Source organism: Procambarus clarkii, chromosome 37 (assembly GCF_040958095.1).
Source record: "Procambarus clarkii isolate CNS0578487 chromosome 37, FALCON_Pclarkii_2.0, whole genome shotgun sequence".
NCBI lineage: Eukaryota > Metazoa > Arthropoda > Malacostraca > Decapoda > Cambaridae > Procambarus > Procambarus clarkii.
In genome coordinates, this window is record NC_091186.1 from 2921155 (window position 1) to 2940787 (window position 19633).

A 19633-nucleotide genomic window follows, 5' to 3' on the forward strand; every position below is an offset into this window, starting at 1 on the left:
AAAATTGCCTACACCTTCCCTAGCAACTGACCTTGCATAATGGTCACCCAAGAATCCTCTGGCCATTTCAAACTAGTAAATAATTTGACGAAATGCAGGAAAATAGTTCAGGGTCCTTCTCATTAAACTGGGGTAATTCAAAACGTTTTGGAAAATGAAGTCCACTACTTGAAGAACTACCTGAAGAACCATTAGAACTCTTACTACCAGCAGCAGCTGCAGCTTCTAGCCTTATCTGCGCCTCAGCCATCTGCTGTCTAATTAACAACTGCTTGGTTTCTTCTCCTCTAAGACTAGCTATTTCTAACTCAGCTTCTCTCTGCTTAGTCTCCTCTTTATTCTTCAATTTCTCAAGCTCTATCTGCCTAAAATGAAGTTCCAATTCCTGCTTTCTAAGTTAAGCCATATTCTCAGCCTTGTCAGGATATTCCTCTAATACTAAATAATTAAACTAAACAATTCTAATATACCAGGGGCGGAGGCTATAGTCAGGGATGAAACTAAGGCTGAAACTCAGGAAGTTGTAAACTCTGACTCAGTAGGCCAGGATGTAGATGACAGTAAACTAGAAAGTGTTAGACCACACTGACAGCTCGATAGGTACAGACAATACAACGGTCCCCGATAGCAACCCGTTCTCGCAAATTTAATAAGTCAATATTGACTTATTAAATATGTGCATAGGTGACATACTTAACATAAGTTTCCCTTCAAAAGCTTCATAGAAAACACCGACCTTACCTAACCTACTTAATATGTTAAGATAAGCATCTTATTGCTTCGTAATTACAATTATTACCTAACCCATACCTATAATAGGTTAAGTAACAATTGTAATTACGAAGCTATAAGATGCTTATTTTAACATACTAAGTAGGTTAGGTAAGGTCGGTGTTTTCTATGAAGCTTTTCAAGGGAGACTATTATGTTTAGTATGTCACCTATGCACGCAACTAAGTCAATATTGACCTATTAAATTTGCGAGAACGGGTTGCCGATAGAGCAAGTCAGAACAGAAGGACAGACTTATGCAAATTTTATGCAAAGGGCATATGCAGACGTTGATATGCTGGTACTAAGAAAGGATTAAAATGCAGTTACCAACATCCAAGAAAATGTTTAAATATGCTTAGGAAAGGTGAGTGTCGATTTGGATCAATATGTAGGTTTTTCCATCCTGACATGTGCCAAACCTCACTGGAGGACATAAAATGCTATGACCTCAGCTGCCCACACTTTCACGTGAAAGGCACGGAACGCTACATAAAGAGTGGCAAGCAGGATAATGAATTTGGAGGAAACTCTATAAATTTTTTATACCAGACCGAAAGAGAATTCAAAAGGAGGAGCATGGAGAGTGTATGGAACTGGATGCCAGATCCACTTGCATTCCAGAATTACAGATACAATTACACACCGAAAGGGAACTACAACTACGAGAGGCAACTGCCCTACAACAATCAGCACTGGTCAGAACAAACTCATTATGTGCACGCATAATGGGCTTGCCGAAAATGTCTCCAAGTCAAACTATCACTAATAGAGTAACCTCATTCATCTTTGCCAACATACAAGGACTGAAAACAAGAACAAACAACAAAGTACAGTTCATAAATGGCCACCTCACGGAGTCAAATGCAGTATTTGGAGCTTTCACAGAAACCCATGCAGGGGAATTCTTAAACAGTGAGATCTGGATTCCAGGATATAGCCTATACAGGTGTGATAGGAAAATTAGGTCACATGGAGGAGTGGGTCTGTATATTAGGGAAGACCTTGTATGCTCGGAGCTCCTAAACGTTACAAATGAGGTGGTAGAGGTACTGGGATTAAAAATAGAGAAAATAAATTTAGTGATTATTCTAATATACAAACCGCCAGATGCAACGGCTGAGGAATTCACAGAACAGATAAACAAAATAGAGAATAGCCTTGATAATTAGGAGAACCCGATACCTGATCTTATCTTCCTAGGTGACTTCAACTTGCCTAGTCTCAGGTGGAGAATAGCAAACAATAATATTATACCCGGAAATCTTATAGGACCTAACCAACCACAGATTAGAGAACTACTTAGATTCTGTGACAAATTTTCACTCAATCAGCAGATATCGGAGCCAACGAGAAATGAAAATATTCAAGATCTGGTCTTTACGAACAATGAAGACATTATCAGAGACATTACGATATCAGATACCACATACTCAGATCACAAGTTCATTGAAGTGTAAACGACCATCAATACTCAAAATAGACCTAAAACGTTGATAAAGCTAGAGGGGCTATTCAGTAAATTAAATTTTAATAATAAAAGGATAGAGTGGGAGATAATAAACAGGGAACTTACAAACATTCCATGGGAAACTGTTCTAAGTAATACAAGTCCTACAGAAGGAATAGAAAAACTGACTTCGGAAGCGTATCAAGTCTGTCTGAAACATGTTCCCTTGAGGAAAGCCAGAAAGAGATCCAGCGTAGAAAGAGAACGCAGACGACACTATAAACGCAGGAAAAAAATAACGGAACTGCTTATGCAAACACGAAGTTCCTCTCAAAGAAGGAATAATTTAAATAGGGAGATTGAAGAATTCGAGCGGAAATTGAAACACTCATATGAAACTGAAGAAAGGCAGTTAGAACAGAAAGCAATTCAGGAAATAAAGAAAAATCCAAAATATTTCTTCACAAATGCGAAATCAAAAGCAAAAACCACTGCCAGTATTGGACCTATTCGTACAAGTGAAGGTTCATACACGGAGGATGACAAAGAAATTAGTGAAATCCTACAAAATCAGTATGAGGACATGTTTAACACTCCAATAAAAAACATGAAAGTGGAAGATCCAGACAATTTCTTTATGCGGGATATTCAAACCCCTGTAAATATAACTGATATCAACACGAGCGCACTAAATTTTGAAAGAGAAATTGAAAACATGCCCATGCACTCGGCCCCAGGTACAGACTCATGGAATTCAATATTTATAAAGAAATGCAAAGTGCCGGTAGCACAGGCACTCAGTATAGTGTGGAGGAAGAGCTTGGACACGGGGGAGATACCAGATGCACTTAAAGTAGCAGACATAGCCCCTCTACACAAGGGAGGGAGCAAAGCATTGGCAAAGAATCATAGACCAGTTGCACTAACATCGCACATCATAAAAGTATTTGAGAGAGTGATTAGGAGTCAGGTCACCAATTTCATGGAGACCAATGACCTTCACAACCCAGGCCAACATGGATTTCGAGCGGGAAGATCGTGCCTCTCACAGCTACTTGAGCACTACGACAAAGTCACTGAGACATTAGAAGAAAGACACAATGCTGATGTGATATACACGGACTTCGCAAAGGCTTTCGATAAATGTGACCATGGCGTGATAGCACACGAAATGAAGTCAATGGGAATAACCGGTAAAGTAGGACGCTGGATACTCGGTTTTCTGTCAAAGAGGACTCAGCGAGTAACTGTCAACCATATAAAATCTAGTCCAAGTGCAGTTAAAAGCTCAGTACTTCAGGGTACAGTCCTTGCACCGCTGCTTTTCCTTATTCTCATATCAGATATAGACAAAAATACAAGTCACAGCTTCGTATCATCCTTTGAAGATGACACAAAAATCAGTATGAAAATTATCTCGGCTGAAGACATTGAAAAACTTCAAGCTGATATTAATAAAGTTTTCGACTGGGCATCAGAAAATAACATGATGTTTAACAGTGATAAATTCCAGGTACTCAGGTACGGTAAAAATGAGGACCTTAAACATAATACAGAGTACAAAACACAATCAAATGTACCCATAGTAGGAAAACAGCATGTAAAGGATTTGGGAATAATAATGTCTGTCGACCTAACGTTTAAGGAGCATAACCAAGCAAATATTGCGACAGCCAGAAAAATGATAGGATGGATTACGAGAACTTTCAAATCCAGGGATCCCATCACAATGGTTGTACTCTTCATGTCACTTGTGTTGTCCCGTCTTGAGTACTGCTCAGTACTCACTTCCCCCTTCAGAGCAGGAGAGATTACTGAAATAGAGGGAATACAGAGAACATATACGGCACGCATAGACGCGATAAAGCACCTAAATTATTGGGATCGTCTCAAAGCCCTCCAAATGTTCTCACTAGAAAGAAGACGAGAGAGATATCAAATAATATACACCTGGAAGATACTGGAGGGCCAAGTACCAAATCTACACAGTAAAATAACAACGTACTGGAGTGAACGATATGGAAGAAAATGCAGAATAGAACCAGTGAAGAGCAGGGGTGCCATAGGCACTATCAGAGAACACTGTATAAACATCAGAGGTCCACGGTTGTTCAACACCCTCCCAGCGAGCATCAGAAATATTGCCGGAACAACCGTGGACATTTTCAACAGGAAACTAGATTTATTCCTCCAAGGAGTGCCGGACCAACCGGGCTGATGTGGGTATGTGGCCCTGCGGACCGCTCCAAGCAACAGCCTAGTGGATCAAACTCTCACAAGTCAAGCCTGGCCTCGGGCCGGGCTTGGGGAGTAGAAGAACTCCCAGAACCCCATCAACCAGGTATCAACTAGGTACTTCATCATTCAACCTACCATCTACTAGATGCAAAAATATAGTCTTCAATAATTTAGTTTTAGTCATTCTGGGTGCCACATCTAGCTCTAGGTTTTTACCATACAAATAATCTCTGATTTAGTCAAGGTCTTAATTTTCTCCACAGATGGATTCTGCAAATTCTTTTTTAATACATTCTCCATCTTCTGAATTAATCAATAAGGCACTTTCTACAAAAAACTATTATTATCACTAAAATAAGAATATACTATACAAGCATGACCCCAAACATACAAGACTCTGAACACTTACCTTTATCGTGCTATCGTGCAAGTGCAGTATTAGAAAGTATCCTTACTCGGTTCACTTAGGACTGCAAGCTGAATCATATGCAGAGATACAAATCTTCAAAACATCTTCAATAAAGATGTTGAAGCTGACTAGCTGACACCAGGCTCTATCCTAGTCCAGTGGTACACAAACCCCTAGCATGATTTATACACAAGTACAGGATGGTGGTGTCACACATTACTAATTAGTGGGTGAGGAATCAATAACATATCGAGGCACAGTAGCAATCACTTAAGGCCCCTAGGTACCCACCTCAATATGTATACATAAAATCACCTACCACCTGGCATAAATGATGTACCTCGGTAGTCTGATCCAATACAAGCATAACAGCATAATTATGTATATACTAGTAATCAATAAACACAAAATGCCACTCAAAGAGCCGGGCGTCACACGTTCGCCCATCTGAGAAATGAAGAGTGTAGTGACTCGCCAAGGGCCGGCCAGGCCGAGATGTATATATGATATATATTGTATTTTCTTAAATAAATATAAAAAAGGAAAGACATTGTTTCCAACTTGGTAAGTCAACCGACGCTCCTCCTTCAAACTAATTGCTTATTACAATATACAACCTTACAGGAGAATACATATCATATGTACAAGAGAATATATCATGATATCACTAAGAACTCTATTTGACCCGGCCGTGATGCGAACCCATGTCGTCCAGGATCACCCCTAAACGTACACAGTACCGTGACCACTGCACCAATGATCGTCTTTTTTAGACGATCATTGGCGCGGTGGTCACGGTACTGTGCATGTTTAGGGGTGATCCTGGACGGCATGGGTTCGAATCCTGGCCGGGTCAGATAGAGTTCTTAGGTAATCTATGGCTTGCGCATTCATGCAGCTTTCTCATATATCATGATATATAAACAATCACACGAAGAATTCATATCTACTAGACATGGATATACTGACTGGAGACGGTATGCCATGCGGGGAGGGGGGAGGGGATAAGGGAGGATTTCCTAAGTATACATGAATAAAAGTATTGATAGATCACAGTATACATGCTAGTAATACATTAGATATATATAAATGTATACATTCTATATCATAATACACATAGCATGTCCTATACAGCAATACATAGCATTCCTTACTATAGACATATAATGGTAGTTGCACGATACACGACATTAGGCTTCTGCTATGAACTCAAATGTATACGCATTTGGTAATAATACATAATATGTATAGGTATTTCAAACAAATTATGGCAATACGTAATATATACTAGAGTATTGTCAAAAAAGAGATTAAGATGGATGCAATAATATTTGTGATACTAGGCATATAGACCAAGATAACACTATACAGTTTGAGAGCATCATACACCAGCCACAGCATGATCATACGGGTGTATGTGTGGTCATAACAACGGTATTCCCTACACCACCTTCCCTATCCTTCACCCCTTGACCTACCCTACACCATCTTCCCTACCCTTCACCCCTTGACCTACCCTTCACCACCTTCCCTACCCTTCACCCCTTGACCTACCCTACACCATCTTCCCTACCCTTCACCACCTTCTCTACCCTTCACCACCTTCCCAACCCATCACCACCTTCCCTACCCTTCACCACCTTCCCTATCCATCACCAACTTCCCTACCCTTCACCACCTTCCCTTAATCTTCACCACCTTCACTACCCAACACCGCCTTCCCTACCCTTCACCACCTTCCCTACCCTTCACCACCTTCCCTACCCTTCACCCCTTGACCTACCCTTCACCACCTTCCCTACCCTTCACCCCTTAACCTACCCTTCACCACCTTCCCTACCCTTCACCACCTTACCTACCCTTCACCACCTTCCCTACCCTTCACCCCTTGACCTACCCTTCACCACCTTCCCTACTCTTCACCACCTTACCTACCCTTCACCACCTTCCCTGCCCTTCACCCCTTGACCTACCCTTCACCACCTTCCCTACCCTTCACCACCTCTACCCTTCACCACCTTCCCTACCCTTCACCACCTTCCCTACCCTTCACCACCTTACCTACCCTTCACCACCTTCCCTACCCTTCACCCCTTGACCTACCCTTCACCACCTTCCCTACCCTTCATCCCCTGACCTACCCTTCACCACCTTCCCTACCCTTCACCACATTTCCTTCCCTTCACCACATTCCCTATCCTTCACAGCCTTCCCTAAACATCACCACCTTCCCTACCCTTCACCACCTTCCTTACGCTTCAGAACCTTCCCTGCCCATCACCACCTTCCTTACCTTTCACCACTTTCCCTACCCTTCACCACCTTCCCTACCCTTCGCCACTTTCCCTACCCATCACTGGCTTCCATACCCTTCACCACTTTCCCTACCCTTCACCATCTTCCCTACCCTCCAACATCTTCCCTACCCTCCAACATCTTCCCTACCCTCCAACATCTTCCATACCCTTCACCATCTTCCCTACCCTTTACCGCCTTCCCTACCTTTCACAACCTTTCATATTCTTCAACACCTTCCCGACTCTTCACAACTTTCCCTACACTTTACAACCTTCCCTTCCCTTCATCACCTTCCCTACCCATCATCACCTTCCTTACCTTTCACCATCTTCCCTACTCTTCACCATCATCTACTCTACTTCCTTACCCTTCACCACCTTCCCTTCCCATCACAGGCTTCCTTACCCTTCACCGCCTTCCCTACCACTGACTACCTTACCTTTCCTTGACCACTTTCACTACCCTTCACCTGCTTCCCTACCCTTCACAACCTTCCCTACCCTTCACCTTCTGACCTACACTTTACCACTTGCCCTACCCTTCACCAATTTCCCTACCCTTCACCACCTGCCATACCCTTCACCACCTTCCCTTACCCTTTACCATCTTCCCTACCCTTCACCACCTTCCCTACCCTTCACCACCTTCCCTTACTCTTCACCACCTTCCCTAACCCTTCGCCACTTTCCCTACCCATCACTGGCTTCCTTACCCTTCATAACCTTCCCAACCCTTCACCACCTTCCCTGCCTTTCACCACCTATCCTACCCTTCACCACCTCCCCCTACTCTTCTCCACCTTCCCTACCCTTTACCACCCTTCCTACCCTACACCACCTTCCCTTCCCCTTACCACCTGCTCTACCCTTCACCACCTGCCGTACCCTTCACTACCTTCCCTACTCTTCACCACCTTCACTACCCTTCACCTCATTCCCTTCCCCTCACCACCTGTCCTACCCTTCACCACCTGCCCTACCCTTCACCACCTGCCCTACCTCTCACCACCTTCCCTACCCTTCACCACCTGCCCTTCTCTTCACCACCTTACCTGCCCTTCACCTCTTTCCCTGTCCTTCACCATTCAGGGTGAATGGTGAATTACTCCTAGCATAATGACTCCATCACTCCTAGCATAATGACTCCATCACTCCTAGCATAATGACTCCATCACTCCTAGCATAATGACTCCATCACTCCTAGCATAATGACTCCATCACTCCTAGCATAATGACTCCATCACTCCTAGCATAATGACTCCATCACTCCTAGCATAATGACTCCATCACTCCTAGCATAATGACTCCATCACTCCTAGAATAATGACTCCATCACTCCTAGCATAATAACTCCATCACTCCTAGCATAATGACTCCATCACTCCTAGCATAATGACTCCATCACTCCTAGCATAATGACTCCATCACTCCTAGCATAATGACTCCATCACTCCCAGCATAATGACTCCATTATTCCTAGCATAATGACTCCATCACTCCTAGCATAATGATGACTCCATCATTCCTAGCATAATGATGACTCCATCATTCCTAGCATAATGATGACTCCATCACTCCTAGCATAATGATGACTCCATCACTCCTAGCATAATGATGACTCCATCACTCCTAGCATAATGATGACTCCATCACTCCTAGCATAATGATGACTCCATCACTCCTAGCATAATGATGACTCCATCACTCCTAGCATAATGATGACTCCATCACTCCTAGCATAATGATGACTCCATCACTCCTAGCATAATGATGACTTCATCATTCCTAGCATAATGATGACTCCATCACTCCTAGCATAATGATGACTTCATCATTCTTAGCATAATGACTCCATCACTCCTAGCATGCTGATCATGAGTAATCCATTGCTTGCAAGCTTAGGATAAATAAAACATGGTGGATGGTACACCACCACCTTCTCTCACCTCTGCTCACTAAACATGGTGGATGGTACACCACCACCTTCTCTCACCTCTGCTCACTAAACATGGTGGATGGTACACCACCACCTTCTCTCACCTCTGCTCACTAAACATGGTGGATGGTACACCACCACCTTCTCTCACCTCTGCTCACTAAACATGGTGGATGGTACACCACCACCTTCTCTCACCTCTGCTCACTAAAACACTCCCAATGGTCCCCAGTCCGTCCGCTTGGCCCACCCGTGAATCATTTTCATCTTCACTAAGTTTTCACCATCTGTGATATTCTTCAGACCTGTGTGTGTGTGCCTCCTTAGCTGTCAGTATTCCTGCTTATAGGAGTCCCAAGAGCCTTCCACCCTGGTCGAGACAAGAAACATGGCATCAGGGGTTCAGGAGCGTCAGAAGCGAGTTCTGGAGGAGGAGGAGGGCGTGTCTACGTATGCAGGAGGCAAGAGACTGCGGCGAGAAGTGAGTTTGTCTCAAGGAAAAAAGGTTCGAAAGGGAGCGACTACAGTCCCTGAAGGTTACTCAATGGCAGAGAAACTGTCCCGAGTTCGATCTAAAATGTCGTCATATCGATCACAATCAACCCAGAAAACGGAGGTAAAAATAACATTACATGAAAGACTTCAACATTTCCTTAAACAACAAAATGATAAAAAAATTTAAAAATAAAAGAAGAAAAAGGAGAGAATGGAGAACCAGCGCCGCCTAAAGGACTTGGAGACATTGATCAATAAACATCAAGAGCTCGATGAAGGCGAAGAATCAGAGCGTAACCAATAGCCAGGCACCATTAACCAAGATTTACTTATGTTCGATCCGTTCTCAAATTATGAGGACGAAAATGGTTCTCAAACCACAGAGTGTTGAGAACTGGCTGCCTGCCCCTGAATTATTATTATTATTATTATTATTGTAAACATGTTTGTTTTAAATAAAGTACTTTAGCCTATAATTATAATTGTTGCTTTATTATTCTTTGACTTAAGGTCCTGAAAATTTAATGTGATAATTGACTGACTTGACATTAACAAATGATAATATATTAGTGGTCTGGGATGGACCAATTAAGTTGTTGGTGACTGTGACGAACTTCATCTCTAGTATATGCCCAACCACTTGGGCTGGACGGTAGACTGACGGTCTCGCTTCGTCCAAGTGGTTGGACACCATTCCTTCCCTCCGTCTCATCCCTAATCCTTATCCTGACCCCTTCCTAGTACTATATAGTCGTAATGACTTGGCGCTTTCCCCTGATAGTTCTCTTCGCCTTCATCTCCAGTGTGCAACATTTTGGGCAGTGTGACCAGAAGACATAGCAGGATGTGCAGAATTCCCCCGTTGAAAAGCAGAGGTGCAACAGGTACTCTGAGAGAGAACTCTATCAACATCAGAGGCCCGAGACTGTTCAACACGCTTCCGCTACACATAAGGGGCATAACTGGCAATCCCCTCACAGTGTTCATGAGAGAACTGGATAAGCACCTCCAAAGGATACCTGATCAACCAGGCTGTGACTCATACGTCAGGCTGCGAGCAGCCGCGTCCAACAGCCTGGTTGATCAGTCCAGCAACCGGGAGGCCTGGTCGACGACCGGGCCGCGGGGACGCCAAGCCCCGGAAGCACCTCAAGGTAACCTCAAGGTAGGTGTGTGTTTATGTAGCAATTTACCCAGAGAGAGAATTGTATAAAAACAAGCTGTTTTGGTTCAAACAGATTGGTTCTCTTTCTGAGAAGTATATTTTGAAATCACTCCTGAAACTTAGTTTCATGTCGGTGATTATTTGCCGGCTAAGCTCACCCGTGATGAATGTGATGTTTCTGGATAATATGTTGGTTTTGGGGAGGAAGGTATAAATTAGATGTTCTGGGCTTTTAGAACGAGTTCCTCGTTTAAAAGTAGCATAGACGTCTATGCCAGACTCCCCCTCATCCTTGATGATGGCGTTAATTCGCCTAGGTAGGAGTATGTTGACAAAGGCCACTTCATGTTTAATGGAAGGGTTTAAATGTAGTGTGGGGATGGTGTTTGTAAATGCTGAACTTGTGTTGTTGTATATATCTTCTTGGTCGAGACTAGTAAGGTAAATGTAATGTTCCTCGGCCATTGTTCACTTATGTACTGATTGGGGGAAATAAAACATCATTACTTATATTTTATTTTATTAATCTACAAAGGAAATATTACTTTTTAAAAGAACTACAACAGGGGGATTATTCCCCATAACAAATTACATATAAAGAACAGCAGCTGTTGCTGCTGCTGTCGCCGCTGCTGTCGCTGCCGCCGCTGCTGGAGCTGTTGGTATCGTTGACACCACTGCCACCGTTGTTGGCGGTGCTGCTGCTACCACCGCTGTCACCACCACTGGAGCTGCTGTAGATGGTGGTACTGCTGCTGCGTTCGTCGCTGCTGCTGTTACTGTCGGTGGTGGTGCTGCCACCTCTTCTTTTCTGGGGGATGGTTACCTGGTTGATACCTGGTTGAGGGGTTTCTGGGAGTTCTTCTACTCCCCAAGCCCGGCCCGAGGCCAGGCTCGACTTGTGAGAGTTTGGTCCACCAGGCTGTTGCTTGGAGCGGCCCGCAGGGCCACGTACCCACCACAGCCCGGCTGATCCGGAACTTCTCTTAGAAAACCGTCCAGTTTTCTCTTGAAGATGTCCACGGTTGTTCCGGCAATATTTCTTATGCTCACTGGGAGGACGTTGAACAACCGCGGACCCCTGATGTTTATACAGTGCTCTGTGTATACAGTGTTTATATCATGTTATTTTCTGCTGCCCAATCAAAAACTTTGTTGACATCTGCTTGTAGTTTTTCAATGTCTTCAGCAGAGGTAATTTTCATGCTGATTTTTGTGTCATCTGCAAAGGACGACACGAAGCTGTGGCGTGTATTTTTGTCTATATCAGATATGAGAATAAGGAACAGTAGCGGTGCAAGGACTGTACCTTGAGGTACAGAGCTTTTAACATCGCTTGGACTCGATTTTATCTGATTGACTGTTACTCTTTGTGTTCTGTTCGACAGGAAATTGAGTATCCAGCGTCCTACTTTTCCAGTTATTCCCATTGACCTCATTTTGTGAGCTATCACCCCATGGTCACATTTGTCGAACGCCTTTGCAAAGTCTGTGTATACAACATCTGCATTTTGCTTTTCTTCTAGGGCTTCTGTGATTTTGTCATAGTGGTTGAGTAACTGTGACAGACAGGATCTTCCCGCTCTAAATCCATGTTGTCCTGGATTGTGCAATTCATTGTTTTCCATAAAGCTAGAAATTTGATTCCTAATCACTCTTTCAAACACTTTTATTATGTGTGATGTTAGTGCAACTGGCCTATAATTTTTTGCCAAGGCTTTACTCCCCCCCTTGTGCAACGGAGCTATATCTGCAGATTTAAGTGCTGCTGGTATCTCCCCTGTATCCAGGCTCTTTCTCCATATTACGCTGAGTGCTCTCGCTACTGGTACTTTACATTTCTTTATGAATATTGAATTCCATGAGTCAGGCCCAGGAGCTGAGTGCATAGGCATATTATCAATTTCTCTTTCAAAGTCTTCCGAGTTTGTGGTAATATCCGTTATATTATCTGCAGCTTGAATGTCATTCATAAAGAAGCTGTCTGGGTCATCAACTTTCATGTTGTTTATTGGTGTGCTAAACATAGCCTCATACTGGCTTCTTAGAATTTCACTAATCTCTTTGTTGTCCTCTGTGTACGTACCTTCATTTGTAATTAACGGTCCAATACTGGTCGAGGTTTTGGATTTTGATTTTGCGTATGTGAAAAATATTTCGGATTTTTCCTTATCTCTTGTATAGCTTTCTGTTCCAATTCCATTTCCTCAGACTCATATGATCGCTTCAACGTTTGTTCTGTTTCCTCAATCTCCCTGCTTAGGCTTGTTTTCCTTGCTTGTGATAGTTGTGTCTGCCGAAGCATTTCCGTTATTTTTTTCCTTCTCCTGTACAGTCGTCTCCGTTCTCTTTCTAGAGTGGTCCTCTTTCTGCCCCTCCTCACAGGTACGTGCTTCAAGCAGACCTTGTAAGCTTCAGCTGTCAGTTGAGCTATTCCCTGTGTGGGAGTTTTGTCGCTTAAGACCGTCTCCCATTGAATGGTGGCAAGGTCTACATTTATTTTTTCCCAGTCAATCCTCTTATTGTTGAAATTGAATTGATTGAATATTCCTTCTCGCTTGTTGGGTCTCTTAGACCTACTACCGTTATTTATGCTAGTTCGCACTTCAATGAGCTTAAGGTCTGAGTATGAAGTATCTGAGATTGTGATATCCCTGATTAATTCATCATTGTTTGTGAATAACAAGTCTAGTGTGTTTTCGTTCCTAGTTGGTTCTGTAATCTGTTGATTGAGCGAGAATTTGTCACAGAATCTCAAAAGTTCTCTGACCTGTGGTTGGTTATTTCCCGGGTCATTCCCTGCTATGATATTTGTGTTTGCCGTTCTCCATCTTAGACTCGGTAAATTGAAATCTCCAAGAAAGATAATATCTGGAGCTGGGTTTGCTAGGTTGTCAAGTATGTTCTTTATTTTGTGCATCTGCTCTGTGAATTCCTCAATCGTTGTATCTGGCGGTTACAGCTTTCGTTGTTTTTTCGGTGGGGGAGGATAACAGGAATATTTCCTGACTCTCCATTGAGGATGGTGTCAATACGATGATTTGTGTGGGGGTCGAAGTCGATAGTGGTTTCGATCCGTCGTTTGGCTGTGGTAGATGTTGTGGGTGGAGGTGGAGCGGTGGTGGAGGTGGAGCTGGATGAGTACTCTTGTAGATGTCTCTTCTTCCTGGGGGTAGCTGGTGGTGCTGGTGGTGTAGAACGAGAAGAGCTTCCTGGGGTGGTGGCATCCTCCCCCACCACTGCGTCTAGGGTGATAGTTTTACTATCACCCTCTCCTCTGGGATCATCAATCGGGAGGGGTACCAATGATGGGGTAACAGTAGTGGGACGTTTGAGGATTACCAACTCCTTGTTATGCTTGCTCAACTCGTGATGAAGAGAGATCAGGATGGGTCCGACGTCCTTGTGCCAGTTGTCCATGCCACCACGGGAAGCCCCTAGTCCATGGGGCACCACCAACCGAAACATGGTGGGGTTCTCACCATTAGATTGCCCACCTTTGTTAAGGCACATTTGAGCCAAAACAAGCGGTTTTTGGCAGTATCCAGGGTGACATTGGTGATGTAGTGGATGTCGGCGGAGGACTGCACTTGCTCCTGACCTATAGGGTTGGACTCGAAGGGTACTCCTGCACCGAAAGCAGAAATTAGCGCCACTATGGTGGGGCGGAAGAACAACACTGGCTCTTCGACAATGTCTTGACCGTCGGAGGGGTAGGGGGCTATCTTCACTTCAATGTTCCCTGGGGTAGACCGATAACGTATTGTGACCCTGTTGACATTAGTCAGACATTCACGTTCCACACGGGCATAATTGTATGTTTTCCATAACACGCTCGCCAGCCCATAGGGACGCACAACGGCGGCCGGTAAGTCGTAGACGATAACATCACCGACCCCAAAGGCGTGGGTGTCGGTGATGTCATCGTCTATTGACTTAATGGATGATAAAGACATGGCGAAGGGCGGCTGTGAGGAGCGTGTCGACGACAACTATAGTAACCAGGAGCGACGGTGGGGACCTTTAAATACACCTGTGTCCCCACATGGAGGGAGAGGAATGTAGAGGTGTGGGGTAGAGGCCGCCTTCCTCACCTTAAAAGCCCATACACACTCCGCCCAGTCTCGAAGGCTGGGTCTCAACATCTGGTCTCGATGTTGGAAGGTTAATTTTTCCATTTGCCATATCTCCGTCTGGATTTCCTGGGATGAATATTCTTCATAGCGTTTCACCGTTTCTCCAAATGACTTAAAAACCCGTTCTGGAGGGGCACTCAACACAAGACGGTCATAACAATCCCACAATGCATATATCAATCTACATTTGTGTTCGACATACTTGTAGTACCGCTGAGTAGCAACCAATTTCTTTAATAAGGGAGATTTGTCTTCTGCAGGTGTAGCTGGAGGTGGAGTGGGTCTAGAAGCTTGCTCCATGGTGGATATGCAACTGAATATGGTGGTCTTTAAGATGACCTTCATATAGGTCTTCAATACGGCTCCCAATGGGGTCTCCTAAGGATGCCCCTCCCCCCTTTTAACTGTGATCTGGCGCGATAATTATGTATGAGGGTTGGGTCTATGTCAGCCATCCTCAGTAAAACCGTTACATCCTCCTTGTCAGTTGCCCTAAATTGTCCCTTAGTAAAGGCTAGAGTTTTAATTATATCTAAAATATTTAAATTTTGTACAGGCTTTAATAAATTTCCGCCACTATCCCATATCACCTGTTGGCTGTTTTGCCCAAACATGTTCAATAATGCTTTGACATGTGGAATTTCCTCAATTTTAAAATTCACATTTATTAAGTTGTCAAAGACTTGGATTTTGGTGGGTGATGGTGGCTTTATGAGGAGTGTGCCCAGCAACAATGACCCGCATTTCGGGTGGAAGGATGGAATGTTCCCTTTTTTTTATTTAATTTTTTTTTTTTTAAAAGGCGATGGTCGCGCCGGGTGGCCCGTGTTTTTTTTTTTTTAAAGAGCGGCGGCGCCCGACCGTCGGCGGGGGCCCCAATGGCATTTAATGGATGTGTGACCAGCCCCGCCCGTCTGGAGGGACTACTGCGGTAACACCACCCACAGGCCATTGTTGTCAGGTGAGAGGATGGAGTGTCCTCTTCCCCCACTCCCCCATCACCCCTACCAGAGTCACAGGTGGGTAGGTTACAGGTACCACCAACATTATTACGTGAATTGGTTTCGTTTTTTAAAGAGAAGGACATACTTTCACTACCATCACCGCTGGGGGAGGGCAGACCCACCGCATTAAGAGTTTGATGGTGAGTTCTTGTTTTTATTAAACAAATATTTTTCGGCTATGAATCGTGGTACCAGGCAATATTCTTTCACCATTTTTTTCTCTCGTTACTTATTTATGTAATTACCTTATTAGGGAGGAAATTAACGATACAGCCAAAGGTAGCAGAGCCGCCAATATCGCCCCACCACGTCTGGATGTGCTTCTTTTTGTACAAAGGAGTTTTCTTACGTGCTACAGAACGAATGTCATTCTGATATCTCTGTAGCCCATTAATTATCTGAGGTTGAACTGGGATGTTTCGTTTCAGAAAATTGGCAAAAATTTCACAAATTGATTCAATTTCCTGTCGTTTTAAAGCCTTGATTAGTTTATTCCGCTTCTTGGGTGATAAATTGTTTAATAAAAATAACAATTGATGATGTTTCTCTACGAGAGAGTCCTGTTGAACTGTCATTTTTTGTTAAATTTGACAATGTCTTGAGCTTTAATCCAGCTATTGGCAGAATCTGGTTACCCTCTCCACTTGACGAAATATTCTCTGTGTCCTTTCGATGTTTTCCTAGACTGTAATACTGTTACAGGAAAATAGTCTGGAAGGGATGTTGGGATCAATTCTTCCTCATAAAACATGCCACTGACCGGCTCGTTGTTTAAATCTTTGATTTTATATGTCGGGATTGGATGTGTTCTGTCAATATGTGACACTAGAAATATTTCTTCTGTATTTTGGTGCCAAAAGCCTTTGTGAAATATATTCCTGCGCTTTGCCAATCGCACATGCTGCCCAAGGTGCAGGCATGGACTGATGGCAGTTATGGAGGAGTCATTGTTTAAAAACATGACCTTAAACTGTCTTCGTATATCTTCAATATTATGCAACTTATGAATGGCATGAGGAGTATTTTTTAGTATCCTGTGGAATGTGTGGTTGTACACGTCCACGACTTTAGGAAGGATGTGGATGTATTTTAATGAATTAGCCTGGGTCATATAATGATACAGTTTATGTTTTAAAGTTCTGATGGCACGCTCCACTATGCTAGATTTCATTTCCGAAAATACACTATATAATTTAATGTTTTTCTTATTAAAATAATTTTGAACTGACTTGTTGTAAAATTCTCTACCTCGGTCGGTGAATATCCGCCTTACACCAAGAAACTGAGGTGTTTCCTCTAATATCTTCTTCAGAGCGACTAACACATCACTCGAATTTTTTGTTTTTAAAGTTTGAGTCTGCATTAGGCGGGAATAAACATCGACACAAATTAAAATATATTTAACACCATTATTGTATTTTTGTAAACTACAAAAGTCCCCTAGGTCACAGGCAATTATGGTACGAGGCTTAGGGGCCAATATTTTCCGTCGGGGGAACCTAACTAAATTTCCTCATGTAAGGTGTAAGATCTCTCTCCACGAAGAAATTCCTTCACATCTGCAACACTAATGTTGGGGTCTTTAAGTCTGGCAGCCTTATACAATTTTTGAATTGATCCTGCGAAGCCACCCAGGCTAGAAATGTCATTATAGATGTTGGTGAGAATTGCACGTTTCTGTGTCGTTAGAGACATTTTTTTATTACATTTGATAAACAATTTCACACCGGTCTTTATTGGCGATGCTCGTTCGTAGTTGTAATGCCTCAGGAACCGTCAGATCGACCAATAAGTAACCATACTTGTTCTGGGATATTGCCCGACAGTATATTTCAATGAAACTACTAGTAGTTTTTCGCCCATATAACTGTCCACTTAAAATTTCAAGTTGGGTTATGTCTCTCTGCTTCATTAATATATAATGGCTACAATTCAGAGTTATTGTCTTGGCATATTTCCCCCGGGGAAACAAATTTTGACTAATTAGAATTACGGAAATATTACCGTGTATCCCTCGTGTGAAGATATTGGCTATAATTGGACTCTGTATGTCTTCCAGGTATAAGTCGTCAATTATATACAAAACTGACTCATTTGAAAAAGGATCTTTATACTCTAATGGGTTAATCAGGTCCTGGGAGAGAGTAACCTTGTTTCGCAGAAAGGGGATGTTTGAAAGACGATGTTCTGCATTATTTGCAGGTGACACTAAAATTTTTGAGAATTTTCCTTGGTATTTAACACATAAATTTCCCACTAGAGTTGTTTTCCCAGAATTGCTGAATCCAGCTACAAATATTCTTGCTGGGTGGAGGAAAATATTAAGTTGCTCGTCTGTGACAGAAGTACACTCGTCCATATTTTCCCCATAAATGGTTCAATTACCTATGGGTGGTCACATATATATATATATATATATATATATATATATATATATATATATATATATATATATATATATATATATATATATATATATATATATATATATATATATATATATTTTGTGACGATAATCTCTTTCAAGAGAGATTGAGCCTGCTCTTCCCTACAACATTTACGTCATTCAAGTACAAGACACTATATTGAAGATACGTCCACCAGTATCGCCAAACGTTTTGCCCAGGAAGCAAAGCGTACCTTGCACCACCAGACACACCGGCTCCCGTCCGCCGTCAAACCAGCAAACTACTCATTCTCCGCCTGCCTGTTCCTGATTGGCTGGTGTGTCTCCGCACCTGCACTCACGCCACTACCTGAGTCGACGTCTGGGCCAGCAGCACGCTGTACTCCTCAGAATATCCCTGTGCTCCTTGGAGTTGACATCTCTCTAGAGTAGACTAAGCTCTGGCTGTCGTGTACTAAGGGAGGTGGCAGCTTGAAGCCAGTATTCTCAGCATCTGATTTATATTACTATCACTATTACCTGAACTTTATTGTCTTAGAGTAAAATTTTACTGCCATTAATTATTCATGTTGTTTTTTTTGTTGACTTGTTTTGAATTTTATGTAAGCCAAGAGATTGTCTTTATTCATATCTTGTTTTCTAGAGTAATTAAAATTTCATTGTTTATACTTTGTGTTTTGTGTGTCTTCCCATTACCTTACCACAGACAAAAGGGCAAACGATCTTCTTTTTTTCTGTAATGTGACGAGGCCCTGCCCCCAGCTATTGAAACAGCCGAACACCAACGCTTTACCGTCACATTTCATGGGGGCCTGTCCACGGAGCTTCACTCAGGTACTGGTACCAGATCGTAAATTTGTGGTAAGCGTACTTGGCTTTGGTAAAGTAGCTTTTCACTATTTTCAATATTCAAGTTTATTTTCATATGGTGCTGTGTGTATTGTGCATTCCGAGAGTAGCATATGGTGAAGGTGAGACAACTTTGGATTACGTGGTGACTGTAGGCCTCAGTCATTCTCTTAACTGGTCATCTCTCCCTCCGTGTTATTACTCGTGTTTACCATCTTTTGTCCCTAGGATATTTCTCATATTTTCGACAGATCATCATATTGGTACCCTGGTACTGTGGTCTGTCCCCGGGTCAAGAGCACCTAATCTTCTGCAATCCGACGGTAGGAGGATAAAGAGGGCCATAGTTCCTCTCGCACGAACTTTAGTTGCTGAGTTGGGACCTCAGCAGCAGTTCTCGTCACCAGTTGACACCTCGCACCCCTTCACGTCAGTCAGAGATGAAGATATTTACATTGGTAGGGAATTAGCCTTCT

General features: G+C 43.0%; 1 protein-coding gene across 1 annotated transcript in view; it reads right to left on the reverse strand.

Moving 5' to 3' along the window:
• Positions 1–15197, reverse strand: part of LOC138371993 (uncharacterized protein DKFZp434B061-like) — a 43767-nt gene extending 28570 nt beyond the window's left edge. The window contains exons 1-2 of the mRNA XM_069337021.1: positions 15100–15197; positions 181–365 (exon numbers count right to left, since the gene is read on the reverse strand). Of these exons, the coding sequence (XP_069193122.1) occupies positions 181–365; positions 15100–15197 (283 nt within the window). The remainder of the gene's footprint in view (positions 1–180; positions 366–15099) is intronic.
• Positions 15198–19633: the final 4436 nt, after the last annotated feature.